This window comes from Sycon ciliatum, chromosome 10 (genome assembly GCF_964019385.1).
Source record: "Sycon ciliatum chromosome 10, ocSycCili1.1, whole genome shotgun sequence".
NCBI lineage: Eukaryota > Metazoa > Porifera > Calcarea > Leucosolenida > Sycettidae > Sycon > Sycon ciliatum.
In genome coordinates, this window is record NC_088652.1 from 21,031,922 (window position 1) to 21,047,174 (window position 15,253).

A 15,253-nucleotide genomic window follows, 5' to 3' on the forward strand; every position below is an offset into this window, starting at 1 on the left:
CATTTACCCATGGCGGGTGAGAGTTTACTCTATTTCTTATAGAACTGCACAGCATGTCACATGATGGCAGCTTCCGCCACTGTGCATCATAGGATGTGCAGTGTTTGCATCAACCATCAGTATCACGGTCTGAACCCTGCATTCTGTTTTCTGTATTCTGCACTTTATTATTCTGAATTCTACATTCTGTATTCTGCATTCTGTATTCTGAATTCTGAATTCTGCTTTCTGTATTCTGTATTGTGCACTCTATTCTGAATTCTACATTCTTCATTCTGTATTCTGAATTTTGAATTCTGTATTCTGAATTCTGCACTCTGTGATTACGTCGGGCAGCTATCGTGAGTTCCTTCGGGGACGAACACACTGGTTTTACACGGGTATTTTGTCTCGTGTGTGTGTTGGGGTGTGGTGTTGGGGTGGGGTGGGGTGGGGAGTCATCATCATTTACACTGCACAGCCAGAGGTTGTCACTGAGAGAGCTGAATTTACTGAAAGCACAACGTAAATTGATAAAATTAAAAGACCTACACCAGACTGCCAGGATGTCAAAAGACTCGAAATGAGCTACAGTACAAGTACCAGGGCACCGCGGCAAGGCGCGCAGGGCATGTATATCATAAGTTCATAACCTGGGCTAGAAAGCGAAATCAGTGGATGGCCATGCACAAAGTAATGAGAGGCAATGCAGAAAAGCGCTCGAGTTGAACGAAAACGAGATCATGTAGACATGAAACATGCATGTGCACACAATGACCTCATGCATGAGCACACAATGACCTCATGGATAATACACAATGACCTCATGGATAATACACAATGACATCATGGATAATACACAACGGCCAAGATAATGATATTATGTGGATCACTAGTTGAGGGTGTGTTGGCAAGAGAAAACTGCGGGTAAGATCTTCAACAGCAATGTGTAGTTGTGCAACCGCTGCTGGCATCTGACATTGGTAAGAATGCTAGTAGGGCAACCACTATATGCACGGCGGTGTGTGTATTTGTGTTTGTGTACATGCATCCACATAAGGGGGGGGGGGGGGTACCTGCATACATGTAGGTTTGTGAGCATACTCAGTCAAGGTGGGATAGGCTGGCATGTCGACCAACTACTTGCTTGTGCGCAAGTATATATGTGTTGCTGTGTTTGTGTGTGTGGGGGGGGGGGGGGGGAGGAGAGGTAGTGATCCATTGGATGCCAGTTAATGTACACACAAGTAGGAGCCGCAGGAATGGCAGTGGTGCCGGTGTTCCGGGGGGGGGGGGGGGGAGAAAGGACAATTTGGAAAAGGTAGACTTGAAATTGGCAGCAAAATCTTTAAAAAAGAAAAGACATGTGCAGATACAGGCCTCATGAAGCAAACAATGGGCAAGATAAATTCCAAAGAGCACAAGCAATACAAATCGAAACTGCGAAGAACGATTAAAAGTTACGATATACATTGTGCATGTCGGTGGCAAGAGTGTATTCGCATAGACGTACTCATAGACATACTCATAGACATACTCATAGACATCGCCACACTCTGAACGGTACGTGATGGATGCTGAATTGTGCAGGCCAGTATGCAGTAACACAATCAAAACTGATTATTTTGACAGAACTGATGTGGGCAAGAATGGGACAACGGTGACTGTACCTCATGTTACCCTGCAGACACACTGCCCTGGCGTGTCCCGCAAGCAGGGCAGCAAGCAGAACAGTTGATGGCAGGGTGATTCTCCTGTCTCTTCCTTAGCTGCAAGGGAAGCAGAAAGAGAGAGGGAGAGAGAGAGAGAGAGAGAGAGAGAGAGAGAGAGAGAGAGAGAGAGAGAGAGACAGAGAGAGAGAGACAGAGAGAGAGAGAGACAGAGAGAGAGAGAGAGAGAGAGAGAGAGAGAGAGAGAGAGAGAGAGAGAGAGAGAGAGAGCTGACGTGAACAGCGTAAAATACCTTCCAACGCCCCTGGCGTACATAATAATACTTCAAGTACAACATAAATCCGTTTCATGCTCACACCTGCCTGTTGCCTGCCACCCTCCTGGCACTTCTACTGTCGCGCCTTGGCCCGCGCCAGCTTTCTCCCCATACCTTACACCAGATGTGGCGCTAAATTTGTTTATGCTTGTGGCCCTAAGTGTTTATAAGCATACTGTTGGGTAGACCCGAGTATCAGTTGTCCTCCGGCCGCTGAGTCTGCTATGTAATAATGCAACATACGTACTGCATACGTACCACGAACTCCCGTTCAGAACAGCTGCACAGGATGCTAGCGGAGACTCTGGCAGCATAGGTCTATCTCTGGCAGGGCTGGCCAGGCGGAGCGCAGCACCAGCATTCCCATTTCACTGCGCTCCAGGCTCTCGGCCGAGCGCAGTGCCGACATGACGTGGCGTAGGAACTCCAGCGGGTCGACAACATCACCACCAAGCTCGCGCTCACTCTTGATATGTCTGACGGTCTCTTTGCTGCCACTGTCAGGTGCAGGAGATAAACTAAACACGTCGGCAATGGCGGACATGTTGGCCAGCATCTCCGCACGATCTCGTCCCCAGAACAGTCCACCAGAGAAGCAGAGGATCTCTCCAAACAGTCGTCGTAGCGACACTGGTAGTCGTGGCAGCGGAGAAAGTGCTTCACCAGCCAACGTACACCGCCAATCGGACATGATTGATTGCATCTTGTTTCCCAGACTAGCGTACATCAACAGAGATGACGATCTGCTCCAGTTGCCAGGATTTTTTCGGTGAATCTTGGAAAGCTCGTTGGCCTGAAATGGGCTGATCAGTACGATTGTAGCGCTCTCCGGGTGATTGACCAGCAGGACCCACTCCACTGGTCTGAGGAAGTCATCCATGTTGCTCAGCACATCTGCATCTTCAACGGTTCTACGAAACGACTGTGTTGCATGTAGTTGTGCATTACAGTTCCACAGCCTGCTGCTCACTGCCGATTGGAACTTAGTGAGTGGAAGCTGCGTCCCTTCAAAGCAACGCCAAACTGGAGTGAGATCGTTAGGGCCGAGCTGACTCACCAACCTGCCATGTACAGCCATTATCTTCAAGTACGGCAAGAGGAATTCCTCTACGGGCTTCTTCGGCGGTGGGAGTTCTCGCTCGCGTTCTTCCTCTATCTCCTGCTCGAGCTCCCTCTCCTGTTCCTCGTCTAGCTCCTGGGCGTAGCGACGTTTGTGCGGCACGAGTTGAGTGCAGCGCTCCACAATCTCCCCCGCACCTTGCAGTGACTTGCCTCGCTGTGCCACTATGTCAGCTATTGATTGCAAGCTCCGGACTTGACCATACATCTCACATAGCTCTAGACGGTCTTGTAAGCTGCACTCTTTACCGGTCCCCCTAATGACGTCATCGGATACATCAGCTGCTCGGCACGGTTCTAGAGCATTCTCAGTGTGTAGATGAGCAAGACCCTGACTGGCCCAAGAGTAGAAACTATCCTCTGTTGCTGAAATACTGTTGTGAAAACACCACAGTACAACATGCTTGTGCTCAACATCAGATGCCGGAGAAAGCCTGCAACGCTGCCGGATCTGACGGTCGATTTCTGGTGGAGCCCAGAAGCTGACCGAGTGTGTGCTTCGCAAGCGTCGCATACGCATGCATGCCTGTACAAACTCATCTCGACGAAGGTTCTTTCCCAGAGTGACTGCCGCTCTGGTTCCATCGACCATTTGAAGATCGGTACCTCTGCAATGAGCATGATCCAAGTAGACGATACATTCACTTAGATTGCTGGCGTAGGGACTCAGTTCCAGTTTACATGCAATGTGACTACGACGGTCTAGCACACGTAATTGATTAGCCGTGTCAAAGTAGATAACTGCTTCTTTGTCAGTGCGCTGCTTGAGCCATTGCTTTGCAAACTCTTCATTGCTCAAATCCAGCACAACTGCACCTGCGTCGATAATAGTGTTGATCGGACCTGCTTTCACTGCTCTTGATTTTTGTGGAGATTTGTTCTTCAGGGCTCCTGTCACCATGCCTTCAGGTTCAACTGCTGCTGCTGCTGCTGTTGTTGCTGCTGTTGGTGACAACCCTGCTTTCATTGCTGTGTCTTCTCTCCGCCGTACGTCTTCTGCTGCTCTCGGCTGCACTGTACCCGTTGTATTGGCTGATGATGCTTCATTGGGTGATATCACGGTGGTGCTGGCTGTTGCTGTTGCTAATGGTGGTATTGTTGTAGCCGGTCTCCATCCAGATGATGTCTCGGTAATAGCAGTGAGCAGAGCGCGTCCGTTACAGTCTTCTGGCAGGACATTGTAGCGATTGTTACACTTTCTCAGTAAGAGGCTGCACACGTATGCATTGGTATGCTTCAACTGTGGCAGGTCCTGTTGCTTTGTGGAGCCTGGCAGCAAATGACGGGTGTCGTTTGTTCCACTAAAACCCGTCACACACCGCTCTCGACTGCTCGATGTCATTGACCAACCATTGGCTATCAGCTTCCGGGGAAACTCCTTTGCCTCGCTGGGGAAAATGGTAAGATTGACGAAGAAGTTGATGGCATCCATGTGATAGCGCAGAAACGGATACACCAGATTATTCATCTGCAGGGGATCCTGGCGATTTATGCTGTCAAACTCTCGTATGCTTTCATCCACTGAGTTACCGTCAGCAACATTCACCCATGAGTTGTAGATTTCTTTCTTGGCTGCCCTGTGATCCAACTTGTCTAAGACCGTATTGATTTGACCATCAGTCAGGCCGTGTTGATAGTAACTGAGCAGAGTGAGAACAATTGCAACATCCGGATGTCCAAACTCGGTACGCTCTGCCGCCACATCTTTGGCACGGAACGGCACGGCCATTCGGATCAGGCGATTACCAACAGGGTTGCTGTTGCTGCTGCTGCTGCTTCCGCTGCTACTTTCACTGCTCCCAGAGCCACTGCTGCCGCTGCTCCCAGAGGGTCTGTTACTGCCACTGTTGCCGCTGCTGTTGCCGCTGCTGCTATCGCTGCTGCCAGAGCCACTGTTGTTGCCACTGCTGCTGCTGCTGCTGCTGCTGGACACTGCGCGTTGAGTGGTGGACATTAAACCGTACTCAACGCGATATCTCTTCTTCAGTGCAAGCAACAGGACACCGCTAGCCAGGAGACCACGCAGAATTAGCATTGTCAATGTCATCTTATCGGGCATGCTGCGGAACATATCTGCACCAATTTTCGAAAGGTTGTGAGTTTGTAGTAGCTGTTTCAGCTGCTTTCTTTGCTCGGGTGTAGCCTTTGTCAATGCATTCATGAAGTCGGGCTTTGTCAAACGCCCCCGGCCACTAAATATGTAGTCTACCAGTGCTTCACAAAGCGCCTTGTACAGCGGGTCTTGCTCAGGGGAATCGTGGACGCGCACAAACGGAAACTCATGCGCCTGCTTGCTTGTGTAGGTGACGGCTTCCTTGAACCTGTCTTTCATCGCAGGCATGCAGACTTTCACAGCTTCCAACACAAGTTCAGCCACATCCCAACGCAGCTCCTTGCCATCTGGTGGTGAAGAGTCACCGAGTGGGTAGATGAGCTGAAAACGATGATGCAGAACTTCGTCCGCTTCGTCAATGATGTCACGCGCATACACATGCAGATCGTTCATCAGATTGCTTAATATCCTTGCTAGTTCGGTGTTGCGTTTAAAGCAGGCTTCCTGATGCTTGATCTGCAATGACAACAAGTGCTCACGGACCGTCACCATGACATCACACCGTTGCCTAGCAACCTGCAAGAAATCCCTCAGTCTGCCAGCGTCATCCTCACTCAGTGGGATGTCACGTCGAAACGGGAGGGAGTAGACACGATGGTTGAGCAGTCCACCGAGTTTGAAGACAAGCTGATTGATATTGGTGTTGTGAAGTGAAGTCAAGACGATGATTCTGACCAATGACTCGCTGTCCGCAAGTTCAGCTGCAATGATTGGTAAAATGACACTAGTCTTGCCTTCGCCCATGTTCAACTGCATCACAGCATGCAGTTGATTCTGTGCCTTCTCTTCAAGCTTGATATCATGATGATGCTGCTGCTGCTGCCGCTGCTGTTGCTGTTGCTGCTGCTGCTGCTGCTGTTGCTGTTGCTGCTGCTGCTGTTGTTGCTGCTGCTGCTGCTGTTCGTATAGCTGCTCGCCTTGGTGTACTTGCTGCTCCATGCCGAAGCAACTTGAAGGGTTCATCATTTGCACGGCCACATCAACTTGTCTCTTCCAGATGCACGCATCATTCTCTAACTCAAAAAGAAGCCACTCCACGTGATGCAGCGGTGCCCAATTTGCGTGCGGCTCATTCGATAGCTCTCTTTGCAACATGTCCAGTTGGTCGTTCTTGTGAAGACGAATCAGGCGCGACCACCGCTGGACATTCACCATATCCACTGCCCAGTGCACGATGCACTTTCTTGTGATCTGATCAATGGTGATGTTGAGAAGGCCTGGCACTGTCGGGACCCTGCTCAGCAGATGTGGCAGCAAAGCCAGCGGGAGACAGCGCAGTAGCAGGCCGCATGAGTGCATGGCTTTCTGGGAATCGAGCCTAGCATAGCTGCTGTCCACGGCACGCTGCACTTGCTTCCTTGTCTTGTCATGCAACTTCTCCTTGTGTCTCAGGCTTTGGAAGAAAAACTGGTCATTGTCACGCTTGCCACTGGCCTCCACCCTTGGCAATGGATGTTGCCGTAGATCCTGGAGGCTCTTTTTCAGATCGTGGGAGAAATCATCGATGATCGGATTGCGTTGTCCTCTTGATGTCTGTTGCATGGTTTGGAGCTGCTCTCGAAGCCGTTCAACTTCCATCAGCTCGTTGGCGCCATCCCTGTGTGGCTGCCGGTTCTGTTTGATGGCAGCCGGCCCGGGTGCTGTACCTGTACTGCTACTACTGCGGTCTTGGCTATACGGGGCCGGCGGCATCGTGATACTAAGCAGTCTACAGTAATCTTGATGGCGTTCCTGTGAGTCAGGTTCCAAGCAGTTCAACACGGCAGGCGGTGTCGTCACCTCCATCACCTGCACCGAGGCAGACATAAGCTCTGCGTAGCGATGCAGGACCTTGGAGGAGTTGGCGTGCGTGAGGCGAGCGGCAAAATCATTGCGATACTTGTATCCACGTTCGAACAAGCGCTCTTGTGACACTTGAAAGTCCATTGGTAGTGAAGCGGGAGAAGTCATCTGGTAGGTACCTGAGTAAGGACCATTGCTAAGTAGACTTCCGGAAAACACAACGTCCTGGCTAATGCAGCCGGTCAGCGTTGCCGTATCTGAGTCATACCGCTGCTCAAGCTGACTGCGTCGTTCCCGGTAGCGCCTCACTGTTCCACTGCTGTCATGGGCACTGGGTTTGTCCAGACCTTGGGACGAGCAGAAATCCTCAAAAGATTTAATTTTGGCCGTGAAGACGTGTGAGGCAGGTGGCTGGATAGCATGCGGCGATGGGAACTGACGCAGTCCGGGAGGCTCTGTTGTCTCGCGAGAGTTTGCAAGAGCTGCCAGCATGTGCAAGGAAAGTCTACTCTGCTTGCCTTGGTACGTCCATAATGAAAACATGAGTGCCAGTCGAATACGCTCAGCCACAGATTCCTTACAGCTGTCAATGTGTTCATGAAGTGCTATAAAGTCACTGCACAAATCAATTCCTGACCAGCTCTTGCAAGTCAAAAGAGACAAACGGTCGATGTATTCTCGGAATTCTTTCTGTTCGCCATCCATACGGTCGTTAGCCGGTGTACGTAGTTCTTCATCAATGCTGTCTGCTGTGAACGCCATAGCTGATCCACTTCTACTTATCAGCCTCCATGTTGCTTCCCATGTTTCTGTGTGCAGAGCTGGAACATGGTCAAATGCTGGTTTGTGAGAAGCACAAGCCACATCATTGTCTTCTTGAAGGCGAGCTAGTAATGGCAGGTTATTACGACTCCATGTGTAGCTCATCTTGTTCAGAGGCCTCTTTGAAAGATCGTCTATGTCCTTCAGTTGCTTCTCCCGCGCTTCCGATGTACCCTGAGTGTGAAGAAATGAGACAGTCTCCGTGTTGCTGATGATCTTGTCCACCAATAGAACATACGCATCGCTTGCACAATACGATGGTAGATGAGCTGGCCATTGGACAGTTTGCATCACTTCCATGTGCTCAGGGTAATAGTGACGAGATGGTGATAGTTGTGCAGTGTGGTACAACCACAGTAAGGATGTATCATCAAGTGGATCACATGACCAACAACGTGCTGACTGGAGTATAAGAATGGCCATTTCCATACCAGTCATTTCAGTGAATGGGTCTGGCTGTACGCATGATGTCATGGCGTGCAACAAAGACAGGTAGAACCAGGCACAGCGGCTGTCTGGAGCTTTCAATTGCTGCAGGTCGGGTCGGATGGCAAAACGGAACATCCTTGGCTCATACAATTTCTCAAGTTTGATTTTGACAATTACGTGCTGGTTTGTAGACTCATCAGCAGCAGATCCATACACTGGTAGACCATGTGGTAAGAGTAAACAGCGCTGCTCGGATTTCTCACTCTTGTTAGACACCAGAACTAAGCCGGTTGACAGGCCGAGTAGAGTACCGCCAAGACTTTGATCACTATCCACACTCCAGCCAATGTAGTCACCGCTTTTCAACACCACCGATCCGTCTGCTTCATTGCAGATGAAGAATGACAAACCAAGACGCGGCAAACGGATACGAACCGTCCCCTTCGCATCCAACCAGATTTCAATGTACTTGGCAAGTTCAATGCGCAGCATCACTTCCAGTACTGTTTCACCAACTGAGGATGTTAGACTGAGCAGAGTGGATGCTGGGGACACACCGACGGATGCACCGTCACAAACGCACAGTCGACCATTGCTGAAGTTAAGAATGTACTCACAACAGTCTATGTCAGCAAAGTTCTTGTCCCTGAAGTACACTGGGCGTAGGTAGATCTCGTGAGTGTGGATATCTAACCAAAAGCTGTGTTCATCCACCATCAGCGCTGGTAGGTCAAAGGCATTGCCATCTGAGAACCAGGACGGATCAAGCAGCAACAAATTGCGACCATCATCACGGCATTCATACACGCACAGCTGTTGGTTGCCAAGGCGATTATGACTTGCAAACAGGAATGGTCCAACTTGCTCCGGTGATGAGTCATTGCCAATGTTGTCCACTGAGCATGCTGCCAAGGCACCTGTTGCCTGCGCTATCTGACCCTGTGGACTGGTGCAGGACATGACGACAAAGACGGTTGCCTTGAAATGTCGACTGAACAATTCCGACCTGGTGATGTCTGTTGACAATCTTCCCGGCGGCAATCCGTTGATCCAACATTTGCCTTCTCGCAGGTCAAATTGAACAAACTCCTCTTCATTTCCATGCTTCCACTTACAGCTGATCCAGAGCTGATCCTCATCATGGATTCCATAGCTTGAAGCAGATCTGCCAAGCATGTAGAAGTCTGAGATGAAGTTCTCGAATTCTGGATTTCTGCCTTCGCTATTCATCCTGTCCTTGATGATCGCGATGAAGGAGGAGTGGTTGTTGAATGCAATACGTAATGTTTGCTTAGTAAGATGATCCAAGAAGCCCTGAGCTCGACTTTGATTCAGCACTGTGTTAGCATGGAGGTCAGTGACGAACTTCAGCCAGTTGAACAGTGCTTTCACGTCGTGTCCGTCCAGATCAACGCTGTGTTGATAGGTCAACGTACCAAACGTGGCAATGTGAGCAGCAGCCTCTTGCAGCTTACCGGCTGAATCATCCTTGACTTGCTCCATCAGGGCACGAATTTTATCCAGCCATATCACAGCTTCCTGGCGACATTCCGCTAAGATGGTGTACAGTGCGGAGATGGTAGTCTGTTCTGGCCCAGCACATGCATGTGTCAAGTACAAGCTTAGCAAGCGGTTAGCCAGTAGAACAACGCTACACAAAGACCAATAGTTGGCCCAGTTGCCCTTGACACTGCCGAGTACTGTGCGCAGTTCACGGCTGAACTCTGCCACGAAAGCGGTATCCTGACAGGGATGATGGGCATCACGAAGTATGGTTTGTTCCTCATTGGACTCTGCCTGCCATACACTCTGTGCAATAAGCTGTACAACCTGCACACGATGTAGTAGCAGTGTTCGCTGGTGAATACCCCGTAGTATGTTGTACCACTGAAGACGCTGTCCAGCACGCACACTGCCGAATGTGATGAACTCGCGCAGGCTGAAGAATTCCGGGCAGACATTCTGTTTGGCGATGACATCACTCTGCTGGTGCGTGGTCACATCGATGTATTGCTGCAGCTGGCCATTGCTGTGGTCAAGAGTGCAGGTTTTGCGTATGTCATCGTTATGACAACGTGGAACCTGCATCACCTTGTTGCCCTTAGCCAGGGTGCAGTTCATGTTGCACGGCTTCACAAACTCCTGCAAGCGTTCATTCCGTAGTTTCTTGTTTTGAGAGTAGTGAGCTTTCAGGAAAGGCACATTTGTGCTACCGAGCGTCACCTGTCTGTTGGCTGATGAGCCGGATAAGCGTCGGACCCATTCCTCTTTTGAAGACGGTGTGTCTTCCTTGAAAGAGACAGACAAGAGAAAGTCCTCATTGAAAACGAGAGTGCAATCTCGCCAGCTGCTGATATTGCTGGGAATACACAGCTCAAACACAGCGGCTTTCCTGTACGGCTGCTCCGGAGGAAGAAGACGCTCGAAGATCTGATGCGTTCTTCCATCCAGTTCTCTATCCAGCGTACACTTGTCGCAGTGCCAATAATAGTGATTTTTTTTTCGCACCGTGTAGTCGCTATTCCATTCGTATTTGTAATCACAGCTCATTCTGCTAAACCGCCGCTCATCCTCACTCATCTTCCTCAAGGCGTTCTGGACAGACTGTGTGTGCACCTCCTCCTTCCGTTCATCTTGGATGATTAATTGCTCAAGACGTTCTTCCATCTTGGGTTGCGTATTGAAGTATCGCACGGAGAGAGAGTCGCTGGCAACATCCCACAAGTCAGGGGTCACACCGGGTTGCAGTGGCCCAGTTTCCTGTGTTGCGTTGAGAGAACGACCACGGTAGTATGCTTCCACCTCGTGTAGAATTTCCATCTCCAGCGGCGTGGTTGTCAGGATGTTGCGTAGCGGTTCCATGTTCACATCAGTTTTGTGCTGTAGAAGCAACGGATGATCAGATGTCGCTGACATGTCACACATTGCCATGAGAACGGAGGCCACTAGGAGACGACGGCTTTGGGCTATCGCATCCGACTCGTCATAGACCTCAGACGTTGCACTCTTGTAGCTCATCATGTTGCTGAGACAGTCTGCCGTCGACATTGGTTGCAGTTTCCGCTGCTGCCACCGCCTGAGTATCTGTTCTTCAAAGGCATGTAGACCAATGTGACTGCCTTCAGGGGAGCTGATGCCTGCCATTGACAAGTCACTGCCATCACCATGCTGGTCCATTGCTCCCTGGATAATGTCAACCTTAGGGGTGTTGTCTCCAAGCAGGTTGGAGATCCTGGCACGCGATGCACTCAGGGACAGAACAGTTGACTGCTCATCAACTGGAGCAGCTGCAATGGTATCCAATTTAGCTGTGGACTCCAGTGATGCACAGTGCTTTTTCCAATCAGCACCCAGTGTAGAACTTATGTTGGTGACAGTTGTCATGGAAACACTGATCTGTCGCAAACACATCTCAAGCATACCATCTGGCAGGTCTGCAGTCTCCAGTAGACATGACAGTTTGTGGATGCGATTGCTGACTTTGCATAGCATCTGATGCAGCATGTCCGTGCTGATACTGCTGCTGCCGGGGTTGCTGTGGCTGCTGGCACCACTACCGCTGATGCTGTTGCCATGGCTGCTGGCACCACTACCGGTGCGCCTGCTGCTGTTGCTGCTGCCATGGCTGCTGGCACCACTACCGGTGCGGCTGCTGCTGTTGCTGCCATCCTTGGCCTTGCTGTTGTGGCCTTTACTGCTCCCTGGCGGTGAGTTGGAGAGGAGGAATTGTGTCATGAATCGCAACATAGCGGTCTTGTACAGGACCGTTCCGGTCACAAACCCACGGTCCTTGACCAGAGTGGCATGAAGAATATACTTCACAGCAAACCATGTTGGATTGCGACGCCATGGGAGCATGCTGGAGTCATGGCTTCTGGGAAACATCACCACATCCCTCACTTTCTTCTGCACGGCAACAACAGTCGAGTCTGGCGCGTCTGATTCCTGTAGGGCCACCATTGCGGAGAAGAGCCATTCAAAGACGTACTTTGAGCTGATGACTTCACGATTCTCCTTCAATACTGTGTGACGACGTTCAGTTGTTGCCATGGCATCAGGGAAGACATGCCGTTGAAGACAGCAGATTTGCTCAGCCATTGTCTGTGAGAATGCATGCTCCTTTGGTAAGACAATTGAGAGTCGTGGTTGTTCAGTGAGCAAAGGGCCTTTCGCGGATACCACCGTCTCTGCTGCAGCTTGGATGTCGTAACCGCTGACTTCCACAAGGTTGTCTTCCAGCACGGCGAATGTCAGCGCTGCATTTTGTGCCGGTAGATAGACGGGCAATCGCTCGTTGACTGCCAAGTTCTGCCATGTCCTGCAAAGTTGATCAGTGCTGGGCCGGAATGAATCATTCCATGCATAGAGCATACCTGTGGTTTTAGCAGGCAGAATGTCGGCGTTGATGTCTGCAAACGCACTCAACACCTGTCTCTCTCCATAGTTGCATTCCAGTGGATCCTCAGTGCTCTCTGCACGATGGTCTGGCAGATGGCGAGGTAGAAAAACGGTGTTGATGGCTTCTTCAGAGCCTATCCATTCGCACGGATGCTGACCGAAATGTGCAGAACCCGGAACAGCATGGTTTTCGTCTAATGCTGTGGTAAGCTGGCCCTGACGCCGTCGTTGTCTCCGCCGCCGCTGTCCCCGCCGCTGTCCCTGCTGTTGTTGCTGCTGTCGCGGCTGCTGTCCCTGCTGTTGTTGCTGCCGCTGGTGCTGCTGGTGCTGCTGCGGCTGCTGCTGCTGCTGTGGCTGCTGTGGATGATGATGCGGTTGGTGCTGCTGGTGCCGTCCGTTCTCTTCTTGATCACGCCTCTGCCGTTGCATTGGCTGGTGTTGCTGTGGAAGCATTGCAGCAGTGCAAAGTCAGTGCCAGTGCTTCTGTATCACTTGCAAGGCCCGTTCCTGTAAGCCTTGATGACAGGTGATGTCAAGTCACCAAGTAGCCATCAATTAGTAGTAGACAGAGTCTTTAGCTCGGCATTCGGCCTCCTCAGCATCAAAAACCCTTCGTTGTGATCGGTGTAATGCAGATGTGAGAAGTTTCGACGCTGTCGTACACTGCTCAGTTCAATGCGTATGTTGTATTGGGTGGTTTTTTCGTTTCTGGCAGTTTCCCAAATCAGTGCCTTGTAATATTGCGCGAGGCTGCCGTGGGTATGCTTCCTGGGTCAGTATGTTGGGTTTTGTCCTGGGTCCTCCGGTGTCTCTCTGGAAAGTTCTCTGGTCGATGTCAATTGTGATAACCGGGGTATTGACCTGGTTGATGACCTGGTTGTTGACCTGGGTGATAACTGGGGTATTGACGTGGGTGTTGACCTCGTAGTTGACCTGGTTGATGACCTGGGTGTTAGCCTGGGTGATGACTGGGGTATTGACCTGGGTGTTGACCTGGGTGTTAGTCTAGGTGATGACCTGGTATTGACCCAGATGTGGTTCCCTGGCAGTGTCCCGGGTGCTGTGCCTGGCAGTGACCTGGCTGGTGCTGTGCCTGGCAGTGACCTGGCTGGTGCTGTCCCTGGCAGTGACCTGGCTGGTGATGTCCCTGGCAGTGACCTGGCTGGTGCTGTCCCTGGCAGTGACCTGGCTGGTGCTGTCCCCGGCAGTGACCTGGCTGGTGCTGTGCCTGGCAGTGACCTGGCTGGTGCTGTCCCTGGCAGTGACCTGGCTGGTGCTGTCCCCGGCAGTGACCTGGCTGGTGCTGCCCCTGGCAGTGATCTGGCTGGTGATGTCCCTGGCAGTGACCTGGCTGGTGCTGTCCCTGGCAGTGACCTGGCTGGTGCTGTCCCTGGCAGTGACCTGGCTGGTGCTGTGCCTGGCAGTGACTTTGCTGGTGCTGTGCCTGGCAGTGACCTGGCTGGTGCTGTCCCTGGAAGTGACCTGGCTGATGCTGTCCCTGGCAGTGACCTGGCTGGTGCTGTGCCTGGCAGTGACCTGGCTGGTGCTGTCCCTGGCGGTGAGCCGGTGTGTTTGTGTACCCCGTACGAGTGTGTTCCAGGGGCTGTCTGTGGTGCTGCCCTCAGATATCCACGCAGCAGGACCCCTCTAGGCTGCTGTTTTCTGGGCAACGTGCCCGGCTGTTGTCCCAGTCGGGCCTCAAGGTGGCGTCCTGATCACTACAGCCTGTGGATGGCTCTCCTTGATAGCCCTCCTGTGCAGCTCTCCTGGCCACCTCTGCCCCTGTCTGTCCATTCAGAGAAGCACCACAGATAGGTTCCTTGAGCTCGTTTCACCGTCAGGAATGAGCCGTTGAGCTACTTTGCCAGTAGTGCTGAAGAATCTTCTCAGTTTGCCGTGACTACTCGCTGCTACCCTGCAGATTATCACATACACAATAGGCAAAGAATAATGCAATCAGGACAGCGTTCATACACGACAGTACTGCCGGGCGCTGAAGAACGACCAGGCTAGAATTTCACCAAGCCCAGCATACCAATGTATACACAGTGACTCAACTGTGCATATCCTATCATACAATGGAAAATATGAACCATCTAGGCTAGGAGGCTGCCCCCCCCCCCCCCTCCCCCCAGGTCTTCGACGACAGACACCCATATCCGGATACGACATTAAGTTGAAATGTTTTTTTATCACGACGACACTGGAACCTTCCCAAGAACCCTATGGAGGCTCCAGGGTTCCCTTGTCACCCTTCGTACCAGTGACTCGGGAGTGGATGAAATAGTTCTCACCTTTACCTATCAATTTATTGGATGCATTTTACACCCCTCTCTCATGCAGACAGTATTCACACTTCCTTGATATTTCGTGTGCTGGGTACTTATCCGTCCGGTGTCACGCACTGGTCAGCACGCTGTGTACAACTACTGTACGCACTGCGGCCTGAGGACACGGCCGCACTTCAAACATGTGAAAAACGTGCCAAAAATGGAGGGCCTGGTACAAAGTGCAGCAAGTGCAGCAATCGCGTTGGGCTGAAGTCCTGTACGGTGCACGGTGCTGTCGGCTTCGTCCTTCCTTTTTCTTTTTCACTTGTCAGAGATTAAACGCTCTCTCTCTCT

The 15,253-nt window shown here is 51.3% G+C and overlaps 1 protein-coding gene across 1 annotated transcript; it reads right to left on the bottom strand.

The window, feature by feature from the left end:
• Nucleotides 1-483: 483 nt before the first annotated feature.
• LOC135826113 (uncharacterized) lies at nucleotides 484-13,082 on the bottom strand. The gene is made up of 2 exons (XM_065338750.1): nucleotides 2,225-13,082; nucleotides 484-1,748 (listed from the first exon to the last, which is right to left on the bottom strand). Exon 1 carries the CDS (start codon nucleotides 13,080-13,082, stop codon nucleotides 2,259-2,261), a length of 10,824 nt encoding a protein of 3,607 aa, XP_065194822.1. The 3' UTR covers nucleotides 484-1,748; nucleotides 2,225-2,258.
• Nucleotides 13,083-15,253: the final 2,171 nt, after the last annotated feature.